Source organism: Euleptes europaea, chromosome 20 (genome assembly GCF_029931775.1).
Source record: "Euleptes europaea isolate rEulEur1 chromosome 20, rEulEur1.hap1, whole genome shotgun sequence".
Classification (NCBI taxonomy): domain Eukaryota; kingdom Metazoa; phylum Chordata; class Lepidosauria; order Squamata; family Sphaerodactylidae; genus Euleptes; species Euleptes europaea.
The window spans coordinates 10,504,349-10,528,508 of NC_079331.1; the positions used below are offsets into that span (position 1 = coordinate 10,504,349).

Consider the following 24,160-nt stretch of genomic DNA (forward strand, 5'->3'; position numbering starts at 1 on the left):
CAACTTTGATTGGTCTTGAACGCACTCTGGCCATATTTGGACGCTGCTCAAACACAAGGCCATGCATCTGCTTATTACCTGGCGGGTATCGTGATGCCCCATTCCCAAACTTGCTTCACATTGTCTCAAGGCCTTTTCATTCAGTGTCTCCTGCAAGGTCAGTGTTTGCTTCTCAACTTCCTCCGCCAACAGCTGGCTCAGTGCTTCATCCGCGATGGTCACCGACTGTGTCTGGCTGCAGCAGTCTTTGAGTTCCGCAACCGTTCTCTTGCTTTCTTCCGCAGCTCGGTCTAGTCTACGCTGCCACTCTTGTTCCACTTTCCGAATAGCTTGGTCTATGGTCTATATGAAACAGAAGACTATTTTTCAAAGGGAGGTTGTGCACAAACAGAGGTAAATCGTGCAGATCTGTTGCTCTAGCAGCTCATGTGGAGGAGTGGGGAATCGAACCCGATTCTCCAGATCCGCAGGGGAGGGGGGTAGTGGCTTCCCTTCCCCTGCACACCTCTTTCCTTTCTGTCTCCCAACATGCTTTGGCTCTCTCCACTTCCTTCTCAACGCGCCATTTGATGTCGTCTTCTTTTTCTTCCTGCCACTGGGCCTTGGCTGCCAGGGCAGAATTCTTGAATGCTTCTTCTAGCTCAGACCTTAAGCTGTTCAAGGATTTCTCTTTTTCCTCCAGCAGCTGTTTCTTGAACTGGGCAAAAAAATTTAACGAGACAGCTCAAGCAATGCATTTGGACAACAAGAAGCCCTCGGGGCTCATCTTCTGGACTGGCGGATTCGATTCTTTGGCACAGAACGAGGCAGTGTGGGTTAAGGCCTCGGAACTGACCTGGTCGAAAATGGCACCTCCATCGTCTAAATAGGAGACTGTGGCATGACCTCGCAAGGTCGCCTGGTTTCATAGCCTCACAGAAGTTCAGACACCTGATGACGGCAGCCCTGTATCTGATGACATCGGAGGTGAACAAATTTAGAAGGGCTTTCATGTTAGCCAGATGTGGAGCTCCGCCATCGGCCATCCTAGAAGGCAGATATTAAAAAAACTCCTTTCCGAGGGAGCCTGCCTGTGCAATGGTGAAGAAACTGAGACTGCCCTCTCCATCATGAGTTAAGATCTAAGACTATTCAATAAATTTTAAGAAATAATATAGGGCTACCTGATAAAATTTGTATCCAACGACTACTGGAAGATAGTAACCTACAAGCTTCCAGATGTGTGGCCAAATTTTGTGTTGCCATATATAAGGCCCGAAAGGATGCAATTTAAAAATAGAAAGATCTGATAAATATTTAAGAAGCTAGTTTATCTGTCTTTTTACATATGGGATTTTATTGAATATTTTAATTGTGTGGACTCTTTGACTGACTGATATTGTTTTTATTACAAATTTATGTTACTTCTGATTAGACGTATTCTACATTTTTGGCCAAATGACCGTAAAAATAAAGAATTGAATTGAGACTGAGGTTGGTAGCAAATAAATAAAAACAAGGTGATAAGTCTGGTTCATCTTTGAACCAATCTCTAGTATGGCAGTTCTTTTGTTTGTTTTTTTGCAATTATTTCTGCAGGAACTATTTTTTTTTCTGGTTGTACTCACGTTCTCTTCCTTTAGCTGTTGCTCTCGTTCAAACATTCCCTTCAGAGCAGCCTCCTGTTCGTCCTTCTCCCTGCAGACTGCAATGTAACATTCCTTTACTGTCAGTATCTCTTCATTCAGCTCATCAATTTCAACTCTGCAGTGACAAGAGGGGAAGCAGATGGTTTTTTTTAAAAAAGCAACAAAAAAGCTCTCTTTTCTAATAAGGCCAGTCTTATAAGTCTTTCTAATAAGGCCAGACTAATAAGGCCAGCCAAAAACAAGACCAGTCTTATTTAGCAGGGCAAAAATAATCTCACTTCAGCCGCGCGATGTTCTCGTCGTAAGCGCGGGTGAGTTTTTCTTTTTCTGCAGCATGCTCTTCTGTGAGCTCTTCGCAATACTTTTTCTTCATGTCTTCATAATGCTGCCGATAGGTTCTCTCGTACCTACAGCCGGGAGACAAGTTTTAAAACAAAATCTACCTCTGGACCGATGGGCAAGGTACCCTTTCGGTAGATGTAAATGTTTATTGATACGGCACCAGCCAGACAATAAATATATACTCTTATAAAATACAAAATTATAAGGCACCTGGCATACTCATAATAATATAAAGTTCCTTACACAGCGAGAAGTTAAAAGATTAATATTCATTTAAGTTTCCGAGGCCCACTCTATGAGCGGATCTTACAAATGAATGCACAAAATTTAGCAACCTGCTTTGTGACTGAGGCATCCCCCTCCCAAAGTAAGTACTTGGTTTTTCCCTCTTCAGAGTTAGCAGTAGTTTTTTTAAATGAGGGAACTATGAACTTTAGTCTAGCTTCCTTATTAAAGGGACACTTAAGGAAAGCACCTCAGTAGATGAGATACTTAAATCACCGGATGGGTATATTACTTCAAGCATTCTACAGCTCACTCATTTCAAACCCAAACCATGGCTTGATAGTGAATCTGAATCTGCGCACAGAAAGTTGCCCCCAAATTATCTGCCTCTGTTTTACTGGGTGGGTGGGAAGCAGACAGTGGCCTTTACAAAGACAGGGCATATTCATTTCACTCCCCATCCCACACTGTAGCTCACCTGTCAATGGTTTCTTGTTTATCGCGATCAAAGTCCTGAACCATCTGCCTCATTTGACTACAAAGGTCCTGATTTACTTTTTTCAGATTTTCCTCGTTTTCTTCAAGTTCCTGAATGTGTGCACGCCAGCTCTGTTCAAACAGAAGTCAGAGTCAAAGATGGCTGTGGTTTCTTTCCCAAAAGCAAGATCCATTTGTAAAACCTCAGCACGGCACCCTCAGGGCATCCAAAAATGGCATTCTTGAGCCAAGCTCTTCCCCCCTCCCCTATAACATGTAGAACGCTATCCTCACCCATGCCAATGGCAGTCAAATTATATGGACAGTAAAATTACACAGTGCAAGTGACATCACAGGGTTGTTTTCCTACGTGTTATGGGCATCTGCTTTGCTGGTCAATGACCGTAATAAATTAAATTGGGTTAAGAAGGCAACCTGACGCAGGGATGCCCCTTTCAGCGGCATCCTTGTGTCGTTCCCCCCAACCCAGCCAATGAAAATGAGAACGCATTTAACACCTACCTCGATCTCTTGCTTTAAAACCTGGTTTTCCTTCCCGAGCCTCAGAATGTCTTCTTTAAGACTGTTTTCACTAGCAGATATATTGGACTGTAAGACATCTGAGGGACTTTCTGTATTTCTTCCTTTGGGCTATCAAAAGCACACCAAAAAGAGATTAAGCCCAGGCGACTATTAGTACTACAAAACAGGTCTTTGCTGCATTAGAAGAAGAGTTGAGTTTTTTATCCCACACTTTTTCTCTACCTTTAAGGAGCCTCAAAGCAGCTTACAATCACCTTCCCTTCCTCTCCCCACAACAGACACCTTGTGCGGTAGGTGGGGCTGAGAGAGCCTGGACAGAACTGTGACTGGCCTAAGGTCACCCAGCAGGCTTCATGTGTACGAGTGGGGAAACCAACCCGGTTCACCAGATTAGAGTCCGCTGCTCATGTGGAGGAGCAGGGAATCAAACTCGGTTCTCCAGAGTCCGCTGCTCTTAACCACTACGCCACGCTGGCTTGACGATTAGTCATCCAGATGACACAGTCCCTGCCCAGAACCCAAACAGACGAGAAAGACAGAGATAAATACAGGGCTCGCGGTGGCAGCTCTCAGCTTGCAGCAAGCTCTTTGTGCAAAGAAGCTGCCGGAAGCATTACTTGACTGTATGAGTAGCTATTTTGAACCCTCTTAAACACATGCCACTTGTACTAGGTCAAAGCATCCTCAGGGCATAGGCAACACAGCACAACACCTTCCAAAAGCTAAACAGGTAACATTTTGGACCGAGCAAAGCCATGCAATCAAACCACCCAGCTCCAACATAATTTTCTTTCTCTTGATGAACTCAACTGCTACCGCCATGCTATTACCTCTAACACGCACAGCACCAATGACCAAAATGCAGTCTAAATGCAGGATCTTACAATCAAGCACAGTTAGTATCGGACAATGTTATAATATTCTACACAAAACCGCTTTAGCTGGCTTGTTCCAATTAAGTTTATTTTTTAGCGGAAGAGAGAACGCCACCTAGTTTCCAAGAGCATACCACACAACAGTCAAACACACACTATCCCAAGAGTGTGTGCCTGGACTTGGGGAGGGGCGGTGGCTCAGTGGCAAAGCATCCGCTTGACATGCAGAAGGCCCCAGGTTCAATCCCCAACATCTCCAGTTAAAGGGATTAGGCAAGTAGGTGATGCGAAAGACCCCTTCCTGAGACCCTGGAGAGCCATGGAGAAGGGCCGTGGCTCAGTGGTAGTGCATCTGCTTGGCATGCAGAAGGCCCCAGGTTCAATCCCAGGCATCTCCAGGTAAAGGGACCTGATGAAAAGGTGATGTGAAAGAACCTCAGCCTGAGACCCTGGAGAGCTGCTGCCTCTGACTTTGATGGACCAAGGGTCTGATTCAGTAGAAGGCAGCTTCATGTGTTCATTTATCTGTCACGGCATGCAAAACGGTATTTAAAAACATGACATGAAGGAGAGAGGGCAAAATTGCAGAGTTGGAAAAGATTCAAAGTACAGGAAAGTAAAGTTGGCACTAGAATAACCGTGACATCAGCACCTGCCATGTGGTTTCCCAAGGTTCAAACATTCACACAAGCAAGGAAGGAAACTATCACACAGAAGTGGCAAATAAATCATTCCTATGACAGGACTGGACCTTCCTTCCAAGTAAACTTAAAAAAAAAAAGCATCAAGGCAAAAAATGTTTTGGCTTGCTTACTCCAAAAGTTTGTTTTCCATTACTGAGCACAACATAATTAACTGAGCACAGCAATTTGGCTCATTTGCAATCCAAGAATTTGAGGAGGAAGTGGGGGGGGGATTTTCTTCCCCTGTGTTGTATTAAAACAACACAGAACACACAATGCTAACAACAACACACCTCTTGGCCATTTGTTTTCGGCAGCTGCTTCAGCTCTTCTATCGTCCTCTGGCACTCTTTGAGATTATTCTGCAGTTGAGATACCCGGTCCCTCTTTGTTTTGTTACTGTTCAGTAAACGCTCCATTTCTGCCTTCAGCTCCAAGATGATCTCATCTTTACAGAGTTCTTTATCCATTTCTTTACTCTGTGCATTGCTGTCGAGCATTACCAAAAGAGAAAGGCACACCGACCCAGTTGCATTAACAGCCTGTACATACTGGGAAAAACTTTCAAACTTTTGAAGCGCCAGAATTTTTTTGTAATTTACCAAGGAGGCGATCAAATATACTCGCCAGGAAGAAGGGCTCACAAAACACAGAGGAGGGGTTGTGGTTGTTTGTAGAGCGTCTGCTTGGCATGCAGAAGGTCCCAGGTTCAATCCCCGGCATCTCCTGTTAAAGGGACTAGGCAAGTAAGTGATGTGAAAGACCTCTGCCTGAAACCCTGGAGAGCCGCTGCCGGTCTGAGTAGACAATACTGACTTTGATGGACCAAGGGTCCATTTCAGTATAAGGCAGCTTCATGTGTTCATGTGTACTTCAGTGTAAACAGATTTAAAATCAGGAAGGTCTCTTTTGGCAGTTCAGGAAGCTGTGATAAGTTGCCACTCCCCGATCAAGTGTGAACTTGGCAACAAACCAAGTTTGCCTTCACATCATGTACGAAACGGCTCTGGCTAGAACAGATGGCCCAAATCTGTGGCAACATTTGTGACTTTTTTAGAATGCACTTTCCCATTTTCACAAAAAGGGATTTCACAATTATGTGAAGAGGGACATTAATGATCCTGATACAAGCAGTACGGTAATGCGGAGATGACATGATCTGGAGCACATTTCTTGTGCATATATTTTTTAATTAAAAAAAAAATCACCTGGGAAGTCTGGCTTTCTTGTTGGCCTTCTTAATACCCAAATCCACGTAAGAGTCAGTCATGTCCGCAGTTAATTTTCCTCCTAGGTTACCGAGATATACACCATGTTTTGCAGCAGATTCATACAGAACGATTTCATCTTTTAGTTCCTTCAGTTCTTCCTGGAGAGAAGTTGTGAACACAAAACTTCAACAACCAGCTAAACAAAATAAAGATTAAAAAATAATATGCTGCTTCTGCAACACACAATGTTGCAGAACTCTGATGGCCACAATACCAATGGAGAGCCAGCATTTGCAGGAGGGGCCGTGGCTCGGGGTAGAGCCTCTGCTTGGCAGGCAGAAGGTCCCAGGTTCAATCCCCGGCATTTCCAGTTAAAGGGACTAAGCAGGCAGGTGATGGGAAAGACCTCTGCCTGAGACCCTGGAGAGCCGCTGCCGGTCTGAGTAGACAATACTGACTTTGATGGACCAAGGGTCTGATTCAGTATAAGGCAGCTTCAATTCTAACTGTATTTTATGGGAGGTGCTGTAGCTCAGTGGTAGAGCATCTGCTTGGCATGCAGAAGGGACCAGGCAAGTAGGTGATGTGAAAGACCCCTGCCTGAGACCCTGGAGAGCCGCTGCGAGTCTGAGTAGACAGTACTGACTTTGACGGACCAAGGGTCTGATTCAGTAGAAGGCAGCTTCATGTGTTCATGTGATGCGGCTCACACACTAATATAAAAATCCATACAAGCACAACAGGACCCAAAACCACATAGGCACAGCCCCAACCACTCAAAGTTCAGGCCCTGGAGTTCATTAATATATCAGCCCAATCCCAGATGTGCATATTCATGTTAGAAGAGCTAAGAGAATTAGGACAGCTTCAAAAAGTCTGCTGAAATAAAAATGGCCTCGCACAATTTCCGGAACCTAACACACATCCTCTGAACGGGCCAACCCTGAAGTTGGGGCTACCACTAAGACAGCAATCTTGATGCCACGGAGGCCAGATATAACTCCTTAAAGGGGGGAAAAATGCCCGGCAGAAGTTGAGCAGAACTCAGCTGGAGAGAGTGAGCCTGTACATAAGGCCGCGTGCAATTATCCAGATATTTGACCGTGTCGTCCTAAGCCAACGACTATGGGAGTCCAATTGTAAAAATATTTAACGGGAAAATAAACCGACCTGTAGAGCCTTGTTCATTTCATTACTTATCAGCTGGGCCGACTGAGCTTGCTGCAGCTGCAAGCGTAACTGATTGGTCTCTTGCACCAAACCTGGAAAGGAAGAACCCGAATTCATCAAGAAGGAAGATGGAAGAAGAAGGAAGATGGAAGACGAAGGAAGATAGAAGAGGAAGACGAGTTGGTTTTTATACCCCACTTTTCTCTACCTTTAAAGTGTCTCAAAGTGCCTTACAATCTCCTTCCCTTCCTCTCCTCACAACAGACACCTTGTGAGGTAGGAGAGGCTGAGAGAGTTCGGAGAGAACGGAGACCGGCCCAAGGTCACCCAGCAGGCTTCATGTGTAAGAGTGGGGAAACCAACCCGGTTCACCAGATTTAGAGTCTGCGGGGAGGAGCGGGGAATCAAATCCAGATTAGAGTTCGCCGTGTTACTAATAAACTAGTAAAAAGAAAGCCCCACTCCACCACCAAGTAAGCTTGACTAATATACCTGGGCGTCAGAAAACCAGGCTGCTTACCTGTAACTACTGATCTTCAAGCGGTCACCTGAGCATTCACACCGATGGGCTTTGCGCCTGCACAGAGTTCCCATTTGTAAACTCCCAGAGCTACAAAACAGGTGCAAAAAGCCCCTTCCCCCCAAGGAACACAGTGGTGAGCTGTGCGCGCTCCAGAGGGAGGAGCAGCAACTTCTGATATTTCCACTGCAGCGAATGCAAAGGAACTGAGCAGTAAGGGGGAAACCCCTCCCCCTGGAACATGCACAGTTCGCCACCACGTTCCTTAAAAGGTAAAGGTCCCCTGTGCAAATACCAGGTCATTCCTGACCCATGGGGTGACGTCACATCCCGACATTTACTAGGCAGACTTTGTTTACGGGGTGGTTTGCCATTGCCTTCCCCAGTCATCTTCCCTTTACCCCCAGCAAGATGGGAACTCATTTTACCGGCCTCGGAAGGATGGAAGGCTGAGTCAACCTTGAGCCAGGTACCTGAAACCGACTTCTGTTGGGATGAACTCAGGTTGTGAGCAGAGCTTGGACTGCAGTACTGCAGCTTACCACGCTGCGCCACGGGGCTCCTTCCACGTTCCTTGGGGAGGGGTTTTTCACGCCTACTTTTGTAGTTCTAGAAGTTTCCAAAGTCAAGCGCTGCACAGGTGCAAAGCCCCGATCGGTGTGAACGCCCAGAAACCACAAAGTAGTAACACTGGATTTCTCTTTTACAGAGATGCTCGGAAGCAGAGAAGAACCACTTAAACAGAAGAGGATGTGGACATTTGGGGTGCATATTAAGTGGAAGGTTATTCTATGCTTGAGACTGTGGTAGCTTAATGTCCTCTCATTTACAAGGGAGGAGGAGGAGGTCAAAGTCAAGTAATTCCAAGTAAGACATACCAAATGTTTGCTTTTCTTTAGCGTGCCAGAAGGGAAAGGAAACTGCAAAACCATGCCAGGCCAGCAGGATGAATAAGGCTGGCTTGTCGAAGAAACATTTTTATTATAAAAAAAGAAGATATTTAAATGCACGCAGCCACCTTTTTAATATCACTTACAAGCACTTCATAGTGTTTGTATAGTCAGCTGGAATATGTTGGCAGGCCGCGTGTCTCTTAAAAATCACCTTTCACGCTCGCATCAACGCTTATTTTGCTATATTATGCACCATTAACTTAAAAGCTTTCCTCTTGCATAGCATTCTACCCATCCCTCTTCAAGAAGAAGAAGAAGTTGGTTTTTATATGCCGACTTTCTCTACCACTTAAGGGAGACTCAAACCGGCGTACAATCACCTTCCCTTCCTCTCCCCACAACAGACACTTTGTGAGGTAGTGGGGCTGAGAGAGTTCAGAGAGAACTGTGACTAGCTCAAGGTCACCCACCAGGCTTCCTGTGTAAGAATGGGGAAACCAACCCGGTTCACCAGATTAGAGTCCACTGCTCATGTGAAGGAGTGGGGAACCAAACCCGGTTCTCCAGATTAGAGTCTACCGCTCTTAACCACTACGCCACGCTAGTTCTCCACTGATGAACTTAGAAGGGTGTAACTCTGCTTGGGACTGCACTGCAAAAGACGTTCTCAAGCAAATAGTACCCCCCCCCCCAAAAGAGGACAAACCTGTTTGCAGTAGGTTTGCACACTGGTTCTGGCTTTCTTCTAGGCTTCTTGAGAGCTGGTTGATAATTGAATTTTTTTCTAATTTACTTTCTTCTAGGGTTCTTTCAAGTTGTTTCAGGTGTGCTCTGAGATGACAGCAGAGTTCTGTCTGATAAAAGACATCACAGCTCTTACATGTCTGTCAGTGTACAGACAGCCTTAGTAACTACAACAGCAAAGAATCACTACATATATAAAAATGGTGTTTGTCTTTAAGCAACGTTTTAGGTTCTGACAGCAAAGAATAACATAACAGTAAAGAACCACGAGAGCCCCGTGGCGCAGAGTGGTAAGCTGCAGTAATGCAGTCCAAGCTCTGCTCACAACCTGAGTTCGATCCCGACAGAAGTTGGTTTCAGGTAGCCGGCTCAAGGTTGACTCAGCCTTCCATCCTTCCGAGATCGGTAAAATGAGTACCCAGCTTGCTGGGGGTAAAGGGAAGATGACTGGGGAAGGCACTGGCAAGCCACCCCGTAAAACAAAGTCTGCCTAGTAAACGTCGGGATGTGACATCACCCCATGGGTCAGAAACAACCCGGTGATTGCACAGGGGACCTTTACCTTTTTAAAGAATCACTACATATATAAATAATGGTGATTGTTGTTTCTTTAAGTAAAGTTTTCGGTTCTGACATACAATTGCAAGGTAATATTGGGGAATTAGCCACACAAGATTACTGCAGAGCATAAACCACAGCCAAAGACAATACGTGATCGCAAAGCAAAATTTTGCTCCTTCTTAGAGAGATAAAGAACAATTAACAATGTAGGCCACAGGGGACACAGTTTGTGGGACTGCGTCTCATTTTATATTCATCCACACTTCTTTTTCACACAGCCTTTTAGACAAAAAAAAAAATCTATAGTTTTACCTAATTATCAACCCACACTCTCACCACATCCTGATATTTATGCCTGGCTAAAAAAAACTGAACCTTTGCCACGAGAGAAATGGCTGCTTTTAGGAAACTGGAACCTCTGGAAAAGGCTTATACTAAGTAAACGCCTTTTCCAAAGGTTCCAATTTCCTAAAAGCAACCATTTCTCTCGCGGCAAAGGTTCACAATTGTTGTAGCCATACTGTTTTCAGTGATATTTAACTGTTATCAGTACATCTGCTGTCCACATTCTATGTTTTCCTTTCCCAGACCTTTTCTTAAAAAACAAAATAGCTTGTTTCAATGTTCTTCCAGCTGCTTTATTAGAAGATAATATGGATTTCAGGTTCATGAGCATTTATGCCCTTACGCTACTGTAGAAATAATTCTATAATGATCATATATATTACACCCATCTCCAAAACATTCTAGCACGGTCAGAAGAATGGTATACTTCCTTTCTTCCTGCAGACTTTGAATCTGAAACCTCAGGTAGAGATGACAGATTCTGTGCAGCAGCCAGAGTTGACTGAGGCACAGTGTTGATTTAGTAATACGTGTTTGCTTTTTTATACCTCTTATTAAAAGAAGACGAAGAAGACGACGAAGACAAAAGAGTTGGTTTTTATATGCCGACTTTCTATACCACTCAGGGAAGAATCAAACCGGCTTACAATCACCTTCCCTTCCCCACAACAGACACCCTGTGAGGTAGGTGGGACAGAGTGTGACTAGCCCAGGGTCACCCGGCTGGCTTCATGTGTAGGAGTGGGGAAACCAACCCGGTTCACCAGATTAGCCTCTGCCGCTCATGTGGAGGAGTGGGGAATCAAACACGGTTCTCCAGATCAGAGCCCACCAAATCACCACTCTTAACCACTACACCACACTGGCTCTCATAGAAGCCCATTCCAATAACAAAGGCTAAGCTTTGCAAGCAGGCATGCCTCGCAGAACCATCTTCATCTGATAAGCCCCGGCCTGACCTGGTCCTGAAGCTCCATGAGCCTGGCGTCCAGTTTCTCCTGCAAAGACACGACCTGCTCTTCGTACTTCTGCTTGAGGCCGGTGACGATGGCCTCGTGCTGCTCTCTGGCACGCTGAAGAGCGTCGGAGCGCCGGAGTTCCAGGAGCTGCTGCTGAGTGCTTTCCATGGCCGTCTCTGCTACCTTGGCTTGCTTGATGAGCTACCAAAAGAAGGTATGCCCAATTATAACACATTTGCTTACGACACACAGGTAGCAACAGTAAGATGGAGATGTTCCAACTTGAAGCCAGGGGAAAGGGGAAAAAGCCCAGTCCCGTTCCTTTATTTCCCCAGCATAGTGTGGAGAGGCAGAGGCAGAGGTGGAGGAGGAAGAAGAAGACGACGAAGAAGAGGAGGAAGAGGAAGAAAAAGAGGGGGGAAAGGAGGAAGAGGAAGAAGAGGAGGAGGAGGAGGATGTAGAGGAAGATGTTTTCCCAGACTGAAGGGTGAGGGTCGCCCAGCAATGTCAATTATGCCATGCTCCAAGACCAAATTCTCTCTCGCAGGCACCACGGATAGACAGACAGAAGATTCACCTGCTGATCTGACGATTATAACCTAATCAGGGTTATAAAGTGCCCTGACATGGATAGCTCAGGCTAGCCTGATCTCGGCAGATGTCAGAAGCTAAGCAGGGTCAGCAAACCACCTCTCTTAGTCTCTTGCCCTGAAAACCCTACTGGGTTGCTGTAAGCCGGCTGCGACTTGACAACACTTTAAACCCACCCACCTCTACTTGGGATTGCACTGTGGACCAGATGTTCTCCAGTGAGCTTAATGGATGGTTTGAAGCCAGCTTGCAAGCTCTCAGAAAGTGAATATCGAAAGAATTTCTAGAACAAGTTTAAAATACAGTTACAGTACCTTCTCCTCATTGGCAGTCAGAGTTTGAATTTGCGCTTCGAAAGCTTTTATTTGGCCTTCAAGTTGAACTTCCTTTTCTTTGCTGTTTTGATAAAGTTTTTGACTTTCCTGGAGACTAAGGCACATGCCATCCTTTTCATCTTTAAAAACAAAGGAAATATTTAAGGTATGAAAAAGCATTATGATACCCGATTAAGGGGAAAAGCTATAAACACCAAAATGAAAGGTTTTTTGTTTACAAAAGGAAAAGACACCCGAGTAGGCATCTACAGTTTCAAATTCTGCTTGTGTGCTTCTGGGTTTTAAGAACATAACATAAGAACATAAGAAAGGCCCTGCTGGATCAGACCAAGGCCCATCAAGTCCAGCAGTCTGTTCACACAGTGGCCAACCAGGGGCCTCTAGGAAGCCACAAACAAGACGACTGCAGCAGCACCATCCTGCCTGTGTTCCACTGCACCCAATATAATAGGCATGCTCTTCTGATACTAGGGAGAATAGGTATGCAGCATGACTAGTATCCATTTAACTACATAAATACCACTGAACAGATATAAATAAACCAGCAAGCCCTCACTGAAATGCTTACAAATTCAAAGGCTAACAGGGAGCAGAGGAAAAACAACATTTTATCCAAAAAAACGAATTAAAAAACAAACTCAGAAATCAAATTCAGCATCCAGATTTGCACAGTTTAATGAGACTAAAGATTTTTTAATGCGAGTCCCTTACAAAGATGTTAAACGTCTAGAAAATAAGCCACGTTTACATTTACCCATTTACTCCTCTGCCTGAATTGTGTTATTTCCCAGTTTTATAGCCCACCTCTCTCAGCCAAGTCTGCGTATATATTATCGGTTGGTTACCCAACAGTGGTAAGCAGAAGGAAACCACTAGCTGCTAGTGCTGTTCCATAAATATTAGGCAGGATTTCACTGCAATAGTGCTAAAGTAAGATTCTGATTAATTCATTTTGGAGGGCGTTGATTCATAGGGTCGCCATGAGTCGGAAGCGATGGCACTTAACACACACAAGGTTCTGTAGCAGTACTACTGGCGCCAAGAGCTTCTCTGGATTTTCAATTTTGGCCCAGACAAAAGCCCAGCGCAACATGTACAGCAGCCCTTTCCATGTGGGGAAAACACCTTCTGAATGAAGGAGGACATTTCTGAAGTTTTCACACTGCACCGCTTTTGTTTCAACAATGCCAGAACATTGAGGCCTCCCCGTCCATTTGCTGAGCCCGTCACAATTTGCGCGCTGTGTTCATGGAACATTCTACACTGGTGTAAACTGCTCAGCCCCTAGTTTAGTTCTACCCCATTCTCTATTTCTCAAACCATGCTCTCTATACTCCAAAACAAAAGTACGTAAGGAGCCAACAGGAGATGCAAGCTGAATTTCAGTTTACAGCCCTCATGTACCAGTGAGTGTAACGAATTAGGTCTTCGAACCCATGAACCTGCCTTATATTGAATGAGACCCTTGGTCCATCAAAGTCAGTATTGTCTACTCAGACTGGCAGCGCCTCTCCAGGGTCTCAGGTAGAGGTCTATTCACATCACCTTCTTGCCTAGTCCCTTTAACTGGAGATGTCAGGGATTGAACCTGGGACCTTCTGCATGCCAAGCAGATGCTCTACCGCTGAGCCACAGCCCCTCCCCAAGACTCACTTTCAAGACTCACTCCCCACATCTGCACCTCTGCAGACCGGTACTGTCTGTTTCGCTTTGGAAAGGACATCGCTAACTGAATCCGGCCGGCTCCATTGCAGTATACAGACTTGCTCAATAAGACGATTCTTGCAAAAAGATGAGATGATAAATCCCATTGCCGGCCTTATCAGATCGCCCAGCAACTGGGGGTCACCATACAGATTAGGAGTATTGTGTTCTCAAAATGCCCGTGATGGGAAAAAATTCCTTTAGAGTTTAGAAAGTGCTTCTGCTGAAGAAGTAGCGAGGGGATAGCTGGACAGTCAAAAGTTAGTAATAGTTTGCGTGACTGGTGGGAGTTGTTAAGAGACTCAACTGATTTCAAGTCCAGGTGTCTAATTCAGCTGCCAAAGAGAGCTTCCAAGTGCTGTGCAGCGTGGAGCTTTGTAATCCAAGGAGGAATGCGTCCGTTGTACCTGAGGATGTTCAGATAGCTCTTACGAGGCTGTAAAACTAGCTGGTAAGAGTCTCCTGCTGTGCAAAGTTGAGGCGAGCAGGAGCTCGTACGACTCCATGGAGCATTTTCCCTGAAATGACTCAGCGCATCTTGGCTTTGGAGACCCAGGTTGTTAAACTTCGTTACCAACTGAGTTAGATGGTGTACAGATTAGGAGATTTAAGAGTGAAGGAAACTGGGACGGACACCATACTCTGTTCAGGTTACCCACATTATGGGGAACAACGCTAATCTTTTACTTTCACAGGGCCTAAAATAGAAGTGCAGCAAAAGCACGCTCCGCAGCCCCTCCTGCCCCCTACAACGGAGATTTACCTTTGACAATCGAAAGCTGATGAGACAGATACCTAATCTGCTGTGCTCTCTCTTCCAGCTGTTTATTAAGTTCTTCCAGTTGCCTCCCTCTTGCCTTGTTAAGGACCTGCAGCTGGAGGATCTGCACATTGTCTGGAGCATCTGTTGGTTCAAGGCACAGTTTTCCAGTTCAGTCTGGTTTTGAAAAGGTGTGTGGGTTCCACTACTAGCAACACAAGCTGCTCTCTGGGTTATCAGCTATTGGGCTGTCTGTCTCTGGAGTTAATACCCATGTCTCCATTTGCCACTTTCTGTTAACTCGGTATGAAGACAGATCACATACCAATAGTTACAAAGAGTATCATCAAGGACAGCATTTTGCATACTTCACACAGGATTCAGTTCTAACACATGAACAGATGAAGCTGCCTTATACTGAACCAGACCCTTGGTCCATCGAAGTCAGTATTGTCTACTGAGACCGGCAGCGGCTCTCCAGGGTCTCAGGCAGAGGTCTTTCCCATGTTCTACTTGCCTGGTCCCTTTAACTGGAGATGCCGGGGAGTGGACCTGGGACCGTCTGCATGCCAAGCAGATGCTCTACCACTGAGCTATGGCTCCTCCCTCCCTACTCCGATGTGTGTCTGTTTATGTCAAACTTGGAGAACCAATTTTACTTCAGTCAATGTTTACAGTGGATTAAGCACCAATACTTACTCTCACCGGTCCCTAGAAACTCCTGTTGCATGTCGTCAAATGCCTCGATTCTTCTTGCGGCATCTGGAGAAATATTGACTGGCTTCTGGATGTTATTCTGGTAGGGTTTATATATTACTTTGTAAGCCTCCACAGACTGGCTGTTAGTAGTCTCTGAAGCGCCGAACTGCAAATGCAAAAACACAAGCACATAAGAATTATTTCGTTCATTAAAATGTTTATATCCCGCTTCTCCTTGTGGCTCGACAGTTGCTGCTTCTTACAACTGGTTCTGCATTTGAGTTCTGCAAACACGAAATATACACGTACCATGCCAAACCTAAGGGGAAATCCATGTATAAGATTCACTTTCCCCCTCCAAACATACTGCCCACAGATACTCACTCCATTGCCCTCATTCATTCATGTGTACTTTAAAGGAGAAAGTATAGATAATTACATATCAAAATATTTATATCCTGCCTTTTCTCATGACTCAAGACAGCTTGCAAATTAACAACACTACAATGAAAAAAAATCAACCCATCAAGGTCCACAAATAACCCCCCTCCAGCCAAGAGATACCAGCAGTTTATAGTCCATTAAAAGCGCTAAGAAACAGAATGGCCTTGAAGTGCTTCCTCAGAAGATGGTCCCCCCGTGACACCTTTCTTGTCCTTCACATATGGAACTATATGCACGTATTCATTATTTTGATAACAGGAGTCAAATACAGAATTTAGAAGAGTTGGTTTTTATATGCCGACTTTCTCTACCACTTAAGGGAGACTCAAACCAGCTTACAATCACATTCCCTTCTCCTCCCAACAACAGTCACACTGTGAGGTAGGTGAGGCTGAGAGAGCTCTTAATAGAACTGTGAGTAGCCCAAGGTCACCCAGCTGGCTTCCTGTGGAGGAGTGGGGAAACCAACCCAGTTCACCAGATTAGCCTTCACCACTCATGTAGAGGAGTGGAGAATCAAACCCGGTTCTCCAAAGTCCACCTCTCCAAACCACTGCTCTAAACCACTATACCACCCTGGCTCTAGCGGACAGTCAAGTGCTACAATTTACACAGAGGCCAAACTTCCCCACAAGTCCAATATGGTAGTATCTTGCAAACAGCCACTTTGGAACGCGTGGGGCAACCCTGAGATAAGATTAGATAGGTATGCCCATGAACCCTTTAGATTTGTGGGAGTGTAACAAATGAATGTGTAAAACCCATTTTCCATCTCTCTTTAAAGAACGGCGTGCTGACGGGGCAAAAACCTCTGGTTCTGACGTGGTAGAAACAGGATCAAAGCATCTTTCCACTACCATGCCCAAGGTCACCCAGCTGCCTTCATGGAGTGGGGAAACCAACCCGGTTCACCAGATTAGCCTCCACTGCTCATGTGGAGGAGTGGGGAACCAAACCTGGTTCTCCAGATTAAAGTCCACCGCTCCAAATCACCACTACACCACGCTGGCTCTTCTTCTTGAGAATTTATCACCGTAAACACCTTTCAGCATTTCACCGTTTCATCAGCAACCCCACACACCTTCTTGGGATCCACAAAGTTTGCGGTTTTGTGCTGGTTACTGAACTCCTGCTGGTGGCCATTAGTGTACGGCGGTCTAAAGTTTTCCAGGAGGTGATAGGCCTTGTCCTGGGGGTAGTGGCTTGGTGCTCGACAGCTGTCGCCTCCAAGATACACGTCGTCCGACCCATCGTCGCTGGCTCTGCCGGAGATCTCGTACATGTTTCTTTCTTCGTCCGCGGTGCGGTGGGCCGGCCACTCGGCGGCATGCGTTTCACCCTGGACGTTGCCTTGATCGTACAGGAAACGTTCGGCGTACAAGTTTGGACCCTGTTTGTAGTCCAGGGAGCAATCAAGGTGAGCAGACGCTACTCGGTATTGCTTCTTTCCCAGCAGACCAAAGAGTGACTAGTGAGAGAGCCATGACTAGCCCAAGGTCACCCAGCTGGCTTCATGCATAGGAGCGGGGAAACAAATCCAGTTCACCAGATTAGCATCCGCCGCTCATGTGGAATAGTGGGGAATCAAACCTGGTTCTCCAGATTACAGCCCACCGCTCAAAACCACAGCTCTTAACAACTACACCACGCTGGCTTTTTGTGACAGCGGACAACTAGGTATTTTCCCATATAAGCTCCTAATAAGTATTTGTATCCAGCTTGCCAGTTGGCACAAAGAGAAGAAGAAAAAACAAACTTAAGTACCCCATTCCCAATATGTTCTCAAAAACTCACATTTTGTGGGTTGGCTGTATTCGGGTGATCATTCCATCTGGCCTCCTGCTCCCAGGGTTCACATACTCTGGACAGAAAGTAAGTGGGCCTTTAAGAATCTCATTAAAATCAGCACGCCTTCCTGTGGTTATGACAGCAGCATTTTGTGCCTACTGTTGGAACTGCTTAAGCACTCTAATTTAGGCTGACAGCCATAACTGAGATACTTAGGTGGAATCTAATTCTGTTATGGACTGTGTTTCTTGTGATTTGTGTGTGTGTGTATGATTAGTATATGTGTACACAGTGGATATTGGTGGATTGTATTTTGTAAGAGTACACATGCTGAATATATTTTGATGTTGGAAGTAGAGGAAGAGAAAAAGCGTTGGTTTTTATATGCCGACTTTGTCTACCACTTAAGGGAGACCCAAACTGGCTTACAATCACCTTCCCTTCCCCTCCCCACAACAGACACCCTGTGAGGTAGGTGGGGTGGAGAGAGCTGGGACTAGCCCAAGGTCACCCAGCTGACTTCATGTGCAGGAGTGGGGAAACCTTCCCGGTTCGCCAGATTAGCCTCCGCTGCTGCTGTGGAGGAGGAGTGGGGGAATCAAACCCGGTTCTCCAGATCAGACTCCACCGCTCGAAACACCGCTCTTAACCACCACACCACGCTGGCTCTCTGTACTGTACCATGGCTGTTCTATGTGACTTTCATAATGTCATTGCTATTGCATAGATTTAGTTCCTGCAGTTATGACAGTAGCAGTTATATTTTCAGCTGCTCATTTTCTGGTGGAGGTGGAAAGTGCCATCAAATCACAGCCGACTTATGGCAACCCCCGAGGGTTTCTCAAGGCACACGACAAACAGAGGTGGGTTGCCATTGCCTGCCTCTGCGTAGCCACCCTGGACTTCCTTGGTGGTCTCCCATCCAAGGACCAACCAGGGCTGACCCTGCTTAGCTTCTGAGATCTGCCGAGATCAGGCTAGCATGGGCCATCCAGGTCAGGGCAAGAGACAAACAGAGGTGGGTTGCCATGGCCTGCCTCTGCGTAGCCGCCCTGGACTTCCTTGGTCTCCCATCCAAAGACAAACCGGGGCCAATGGTGCTCAGCTTCTGACATGAGACAAGATCCGGGAACTAAAGTTGCCCAGACAGTTCTTTTGAATGTAATTTCAAGTCTTCAATGTCTGTTTGTTTTGAGTGGAGGAATAAACGAGAAATATCCCTTACCGCTCATGCTCCTCAGGCGAACTACAGTCGGAGAAGTTGGAGAGTTGATCTCCGCTGTCCTCCAGCATGTCATGGGGAAGGTCCGTCAGCAGCTTCTGCAACTGAAATAAGAAGCGACGTAGCTATTTGCACAGGCGACACGTCCATTAAATGCAGCGCCGGGAGTATCGCCAGTGTTCCAACACACAGGAAGTGACGGGTAGAGGAGGCAACAAGAACAATTTGCTCTAAAGAACCCATGCTCTTACAGTTGCCATTGTTGCTATCTCCCCCACTTCTGAAATGTTTTTCACTAACTTTATTTATAGTCCGCCTTTCTCTCCAAGGCTCAAGGAAGATTACAGAATAGAGCAGTGCAATCCAACAGAATAAGTCAACTAATGAACAATGCAACAGGGCTAGGATTAGGGAACAATGCCAACAATCTAAGGTGTCAGTAAACAATACAGAAGGGAGATTACAAGGTACAAGGCAGGGCGGTAAAAGTAGGTCTTAGACCTTGTAATAAGCTTGCTGTATAGTTTATGGCATACCTTGGCCTTAGCTTACAAATAAAAGGTACAGAGTATTCTTTCTTAGAGTCAATAAAATTATGCATGGTATGGAGAGAGTGGACAGGGAGAAGCTTTTCTCCCTCTCTCATAATACTAAAACGCGGGGTCATCTGCTGAAGCTGGAGGATGAGAGATTCAAAACAGACAAAAGGAAGCATTTCTTCGCACAACGCCCAGTTAAATTGTGGAACTCCCTGCCCCAGGATGCAGTAATGACTGCCAACTTGGAAGGCTTAAAGAGGGGAGTGGACATGTTCATGGAGGAGAGGGGTATTCATGGCTGCTAGTAAAACTGGATACTAGTCATGACGCATACCTATTCTCTCCAGGATCAGAGGAGCATGCCTGTTATATTAGGTGCTTTGGAACCCAGGCAGGATAATGCTGCTGCAGTCGTCTTGCTTGTGGACTTCCTAGAGGCACCTGGTTGGCCACTGTGTGAACAGACTGCTGGACTTGATGGACCTTAATCTGATCCAGCATGGCTTTTCTTATGTTCTTATGCCTTGTTCTTATGTGTTGTGGGACAATGCTGCTGCAATTGTCTTGTTTATGGGCTTCCTAGAGGCACCTGGTCGGCCACTGTGTGAACAGACTGCTGGACTTGATGGGCCTTGGTCTGATCCAGCAGGGCCTTTCTTATGTTCTTATGTAAGAAAAAAAATGGGAGGGAAGGAACTGGCAGCTGCACAGCCTTGAAAGGCATATGACCGCTGCCCTTGAAGCACAAAAAAGCTAGATCAGGTCAACACACAACACAAGCTGTAGTCTGACAGATTCAGTCTTGAAAATAACCAAGGATGGGAGGCAGGTCACCTACTGCTTTCTTACCTGAGCCATCCCCCCCCCCACACACACACACACTGCAGCCCACAGTGAGCACATAGGGAGAGAGCTGTGGTCAGACGCACAGGTGCGCACGCGCTCACCCTAACTCCTAAAAGCTGTAGAGGTAACAGCTGCCGTAAGTGTGGCGTTGCTTCCAGCAGGGAAGCAACATAGAGCAAGATGTTACCCTGATGCTAATCAGAGCTTGTGTCAACTTGGAAGGCAGATATAAACCCTCTGATTCTTCTAGCAAAGAAGGAGTGGATGTTAATAAGGAAGAAGAAGAAGAGTTGGCCTTTACATGCCGACTTTCTCTACCACTTAAGGGAGGCTCAAACCGGCTTACAATCACCTCCCCCTCCCCACAACAGACACCCTGTGAGGTGGGTGGGGCTGACAGAATGTGACCTGCCCAAGGTCACCCAGCTGGCTTCATGTGGAGGAGTGGGGAAACAAATCCAGTTCATCAGATTAGCCTCCACCGCTCATGTGGAAGGAGTGGGGAATCAAACCTGGTTCTCCAGATCAGACTCTACCATTCCAAACCACCGTTCTTGTCCACTACACCACGCTGGCCCTCTGATTCTTCTAGCAAAAGTGGAGCGGATGTTAATAAGGAAGTGCTTGTTATTTTGACTGAAGCAACGTAGCAAATCAAGCCTAGGCTACTTTAAAGCAGGCACCTTTTTCAAAGCCAGAAAACACCAAATATATTGCGTTCCCACCAGGCCATGTTTTTAGACGGAAGAAAGGCAATGGACCGATAATATTTCTGAGAGAAGGCTACAGTCTTTTCAAATCTGACTAAGGTCTTTAGACGTTACTTTTCAGCAAGCTAAAAAAAAGAAAAAGAAGAAGACGAAGCCTTCTTTTACTTACTTGGAGCAAGGAATCCTGTATAGATTCTACCTGATTTTCCAAACCTTCAGTGAGGTTTTGGTACATAGAATGGATCCTGACCGACACATCTGCGCAGAGCATTGTCCTGTTCTCACAAGGTTACTAGAAAACTGTATGCAACACATAAGCAGTTATTGCACCCAGATCTGGCACCCAAACTTCGTTCTTCTCTGTGCTAAACGCTAAGAAAGCCAGTATGTTTTCGTTATCTATAGCAGAAACAAGCAGCCTGCACGCAGGATGATGGGCAAAGGAAAAACATACTACTACATCTTAGGGGGTTACCATAATATGGCGTGAGGGGACAAATAATCAAGTCAACAACCCCTCTGCTTTCTGACAGGCTTATTTAAATTAAAAAAAAACCTTAATACTTTCAAAGAAGAATGCTGGCAATCAAGCAAATCTTCGGATTATTTTATTAGTCAATTGCACATACACCACATATAAAGCCACCAAATGCTCTCCAGCATCTAGAACTATACACTATCAAATTCCTCTTGTTCAGCTAAGATTGTCATTACTAGGGTCACCTGTATAACCCCAGTTTTAAGACCCACGCAGTTTAGGCAGTCAGGAAGTGCAACGCTGTTCTCAGTTGCAAAGCTTGGTGGATTTTCCAATATTTACTGTTCTGGAGGGATCAGGAATAAAAACGAGCAGCAGGCAAAGCAGCCATTGTGGTTCCTTGCCACAGTCAGGGAAATACTCAAATGTCAGCTTCAACTGCAGTATATACATGGCCAGTTCAACTGACAAACCATCGCTGTCAAGTACAGAAGCAATGGATTACATCTAGTCAGAACATGGGTACCCAATGATAATCTTCATGGATCAAGCAAAACAACTCAATACTGAGTCTCAGCTTTCACCTGAGGTGGCAAACCTGTGTCTGAAGTGCTATATTTCAGACCACAGAGGGAGAGTTGGTTTTTATATGCCAACTTTTTCTACCGCTTAAGGAAGGATCAAACCGGCTTACAATCACCTTCCCCTCCCCACAACAGACACCCTGCGAGGGAGGTGGGGCTGAGAGAGTTGTGACTAGCCCAAGGTCACCCAGCTGGCTTCATGTGGAGGAGTGGGGAAACAAATCCAGTTCACCAGATTAGCCTCCGCCGCTCATGTGGAGGAGTGGGGAATCAAACCCAGTTCTCCAGATCAGAGTCCACAGCTCCAAACCACCACTCTTACCCACTACACCACACTGGGTTATGTCCTTGAATGCTTCCCCACAAAAACGTTCCTGCACGTAGCAAACTAGTATCTCAAGGAGAAAGCCAGGCCAATTACTTCTTATTACCAGGACCATGACAAGAGATTGGTCCCCAAGACGCACCATCAGCTGGGCTGACCTTTGCCAGTAAAGTCCGTAGTGCTTTTAAGTCCAAACCAACACGTTTCACTGACCTACAAATATTTTCCTTGTGAGCCACTCCACAAGCCTCGGTTCTAAATATGAACAGGCCTGACGCGCTCCCTCACCCCCAATCACACACACGCACAAAAGTTCCAGGGGTGGCTATAATGCGCAGCAGCTGCACGGCACGCTTTCGGGTACTGTAACGTCCATCGGCGACTAAAACTGAACGTACAGAAAACACATAGTGAAGGGCTGCATAGAACACTAGAGGTCCTCCCCTCACAACGGAGAGGGAAGCCCGCATCCCTAACTATTCCAAACATGAAGAGGCATTATCCAGCACTCCGCTAACACAGCATTCCACAATATCTAGTGAAGTTGGAAATATACCAAGAGGCGCTTTTAAATAAAAACAAGGCCACACCAGTAAGGACATGTTTGGGTGACATCATGAGACACAAGAGTAAATTCAAACAGATTGTGATGTCATTAGATGTCTCTTCCCCACCCAAGGATAACAGCATTAGGCCTCACTTGCTTATATCAAGTGGTGAAGGTTCCTCAAAGACATGCTCTCCTTCTCTGGAGGTTTTTAAGAAGAGGCTAGATGGCCATCTGTCAGCAATGCTGATTCTATGACTTTAGAAGAAGGGCACCTTGGCCATCTTCTGGGCATGGAGTGGAGGTCACTGGGGGTGTGGGGGGAGGTAGTTGTGAATTTCCTGCATTGTGCAGGGGGTTGGACTAGATGACCCTGATGGTCCCTTCCAACTCTATGAATCTATGATTCCAAACTGGGCCCGCAAGATCAATTAAGACAGCAAAATGTAACTGTCTTGAGTCAGACAGTATCTGGAAAGCTGAAAGGAGTCTTAATATTCCTGAAGATAGGAAAGTAAGGAGGAATTATTACAGAAGCTAAAGGTCAGTTAAACATATATAAGCCTGACATTTACTGGACTGGTACCCATAAATCATAAAGAGGCCATGGGACTATGCCCTGACCTGAATATCCAAGGCTAGCCCAATCCTGTCAGATCTCAGAAGCTAACCAGGATCAGCCCTGGATAATAATTGGATGGGAGACCATCAAGGAAGTCCAGGGTTGCTCATGCAGAGGCCGCAATGGCAAACCACCTCTAAATATCCTCTGCTTTCAAAATCCTACAGTGTTGCCATAAATTGGCTGCGACTTCTGCAACAAAGTGGGGAATATAGTGTTCAGAGATTAACAACAATGAACGGATACCAGAGCCACTACAATGTCAGGCAAGTTTGGCAATTTCAAAGTCGTAATTATATTTTCCAGGTGATTATCCACAGGAACTGTGAGAGAGAATACCTGTAGGATTTGCTGATTTATTGAACTGTAAGTAACTTCCAATATGGCCCTAAGCATTGAAGGAATTACGTGCAACAGAAACCAAAATTATCACCCTAAAGTGTGGCCCGATCTCAGTGCTTACCTCTTGTTCCCTCATGTAGTCCTCCTGGTCGTATTCTTCTTCATCGTGTTGCATCTGCAAAGCCGCACTGTCAAAGTCAAGTGACATTTTTCACCAAAACGTTTCTTGTTCCACCTGGAAGGAAATACAAATGCACACAAATGAACATGTTCCACCTGCAGTCACTCTCAAAAATGGAGGTTTAAAAAGGTAAAGGTCCCCTGTGCAAGCACCGGGTCGTTCCTGACCCATGGGGTGACGTCACATCCCGACGTTTCCAAGGCAGACTTTGTTTGCAGGGTGGTTTGCCAGTTTCTTCCCCAGTCGACTTCCCTTTACCCCCAGCAA

The 24,160-nt window shown here is 45.7% G+C and overlaps 1 protein-coding gene across 1 annotated transcript in view; it reads right to left on the reverse strand.

Moving 5' to 3' along the window:
• The window catches only part of CEP152 (centrosomal protein 152), a 40,903-nt gene extending 16,957 nt beyond the window's left edge, over nucleotides 1-23,946 (reverse strand). The window contains 18 exon segments of the mRNA XM_056865817.1: nucleotides 79-342; nucleotides 506-697; nucleotides 1,608-1,743; nucleotides 1,907-2,035; nucleotides 2,674-2,804; nucleotides 3,195-3,323; nucleotides 5,067-5,262; nucleotides 5,982-6,142; nucleotides 7,155-7,246; nucleotides 9,274-9,421; nucleotides 11,177-11,377; nucleotides 12,082-12,221; nucleotides 14,570-14,710; nucleotides 15,266-15,431; nucleotides 16,791-17,099; nucleotides 17,504-17,570; nucleotides 18,723-18,823; nucleotides 23,834-23,946. Of these exon segments, the coding sequence (XP_056721795.1) occupies nucleotides 79-342; nucleotides 506-697; nucleotides 1,608-1,743; nucleotides 1,907-2,035; nucleotides 2,674-2,804; nucleotides 3,195-3,323; nucleotides 5,067-5,262; nucleotides 5,982-6,142; nucleotides 7,155-7,246; nucleotides 9,274-9,421; nucleotides 11,177-11,377; nucleotides 12,082-12,221; nucleotides 14,570-14,710; nucleotides 15,266-15,431; nucleotides 16,791-17,099; nucleotides 17,504-17,570; nucleotides 18,723-18,823; nucleotides 23,834-23,920 (2,790 nt within the window). The 5' untranslated portion in view covers nucleotides 23,921-23,946.
• Nucleotides 23,947-24,160: the final 214 nt, after the last annotated feature.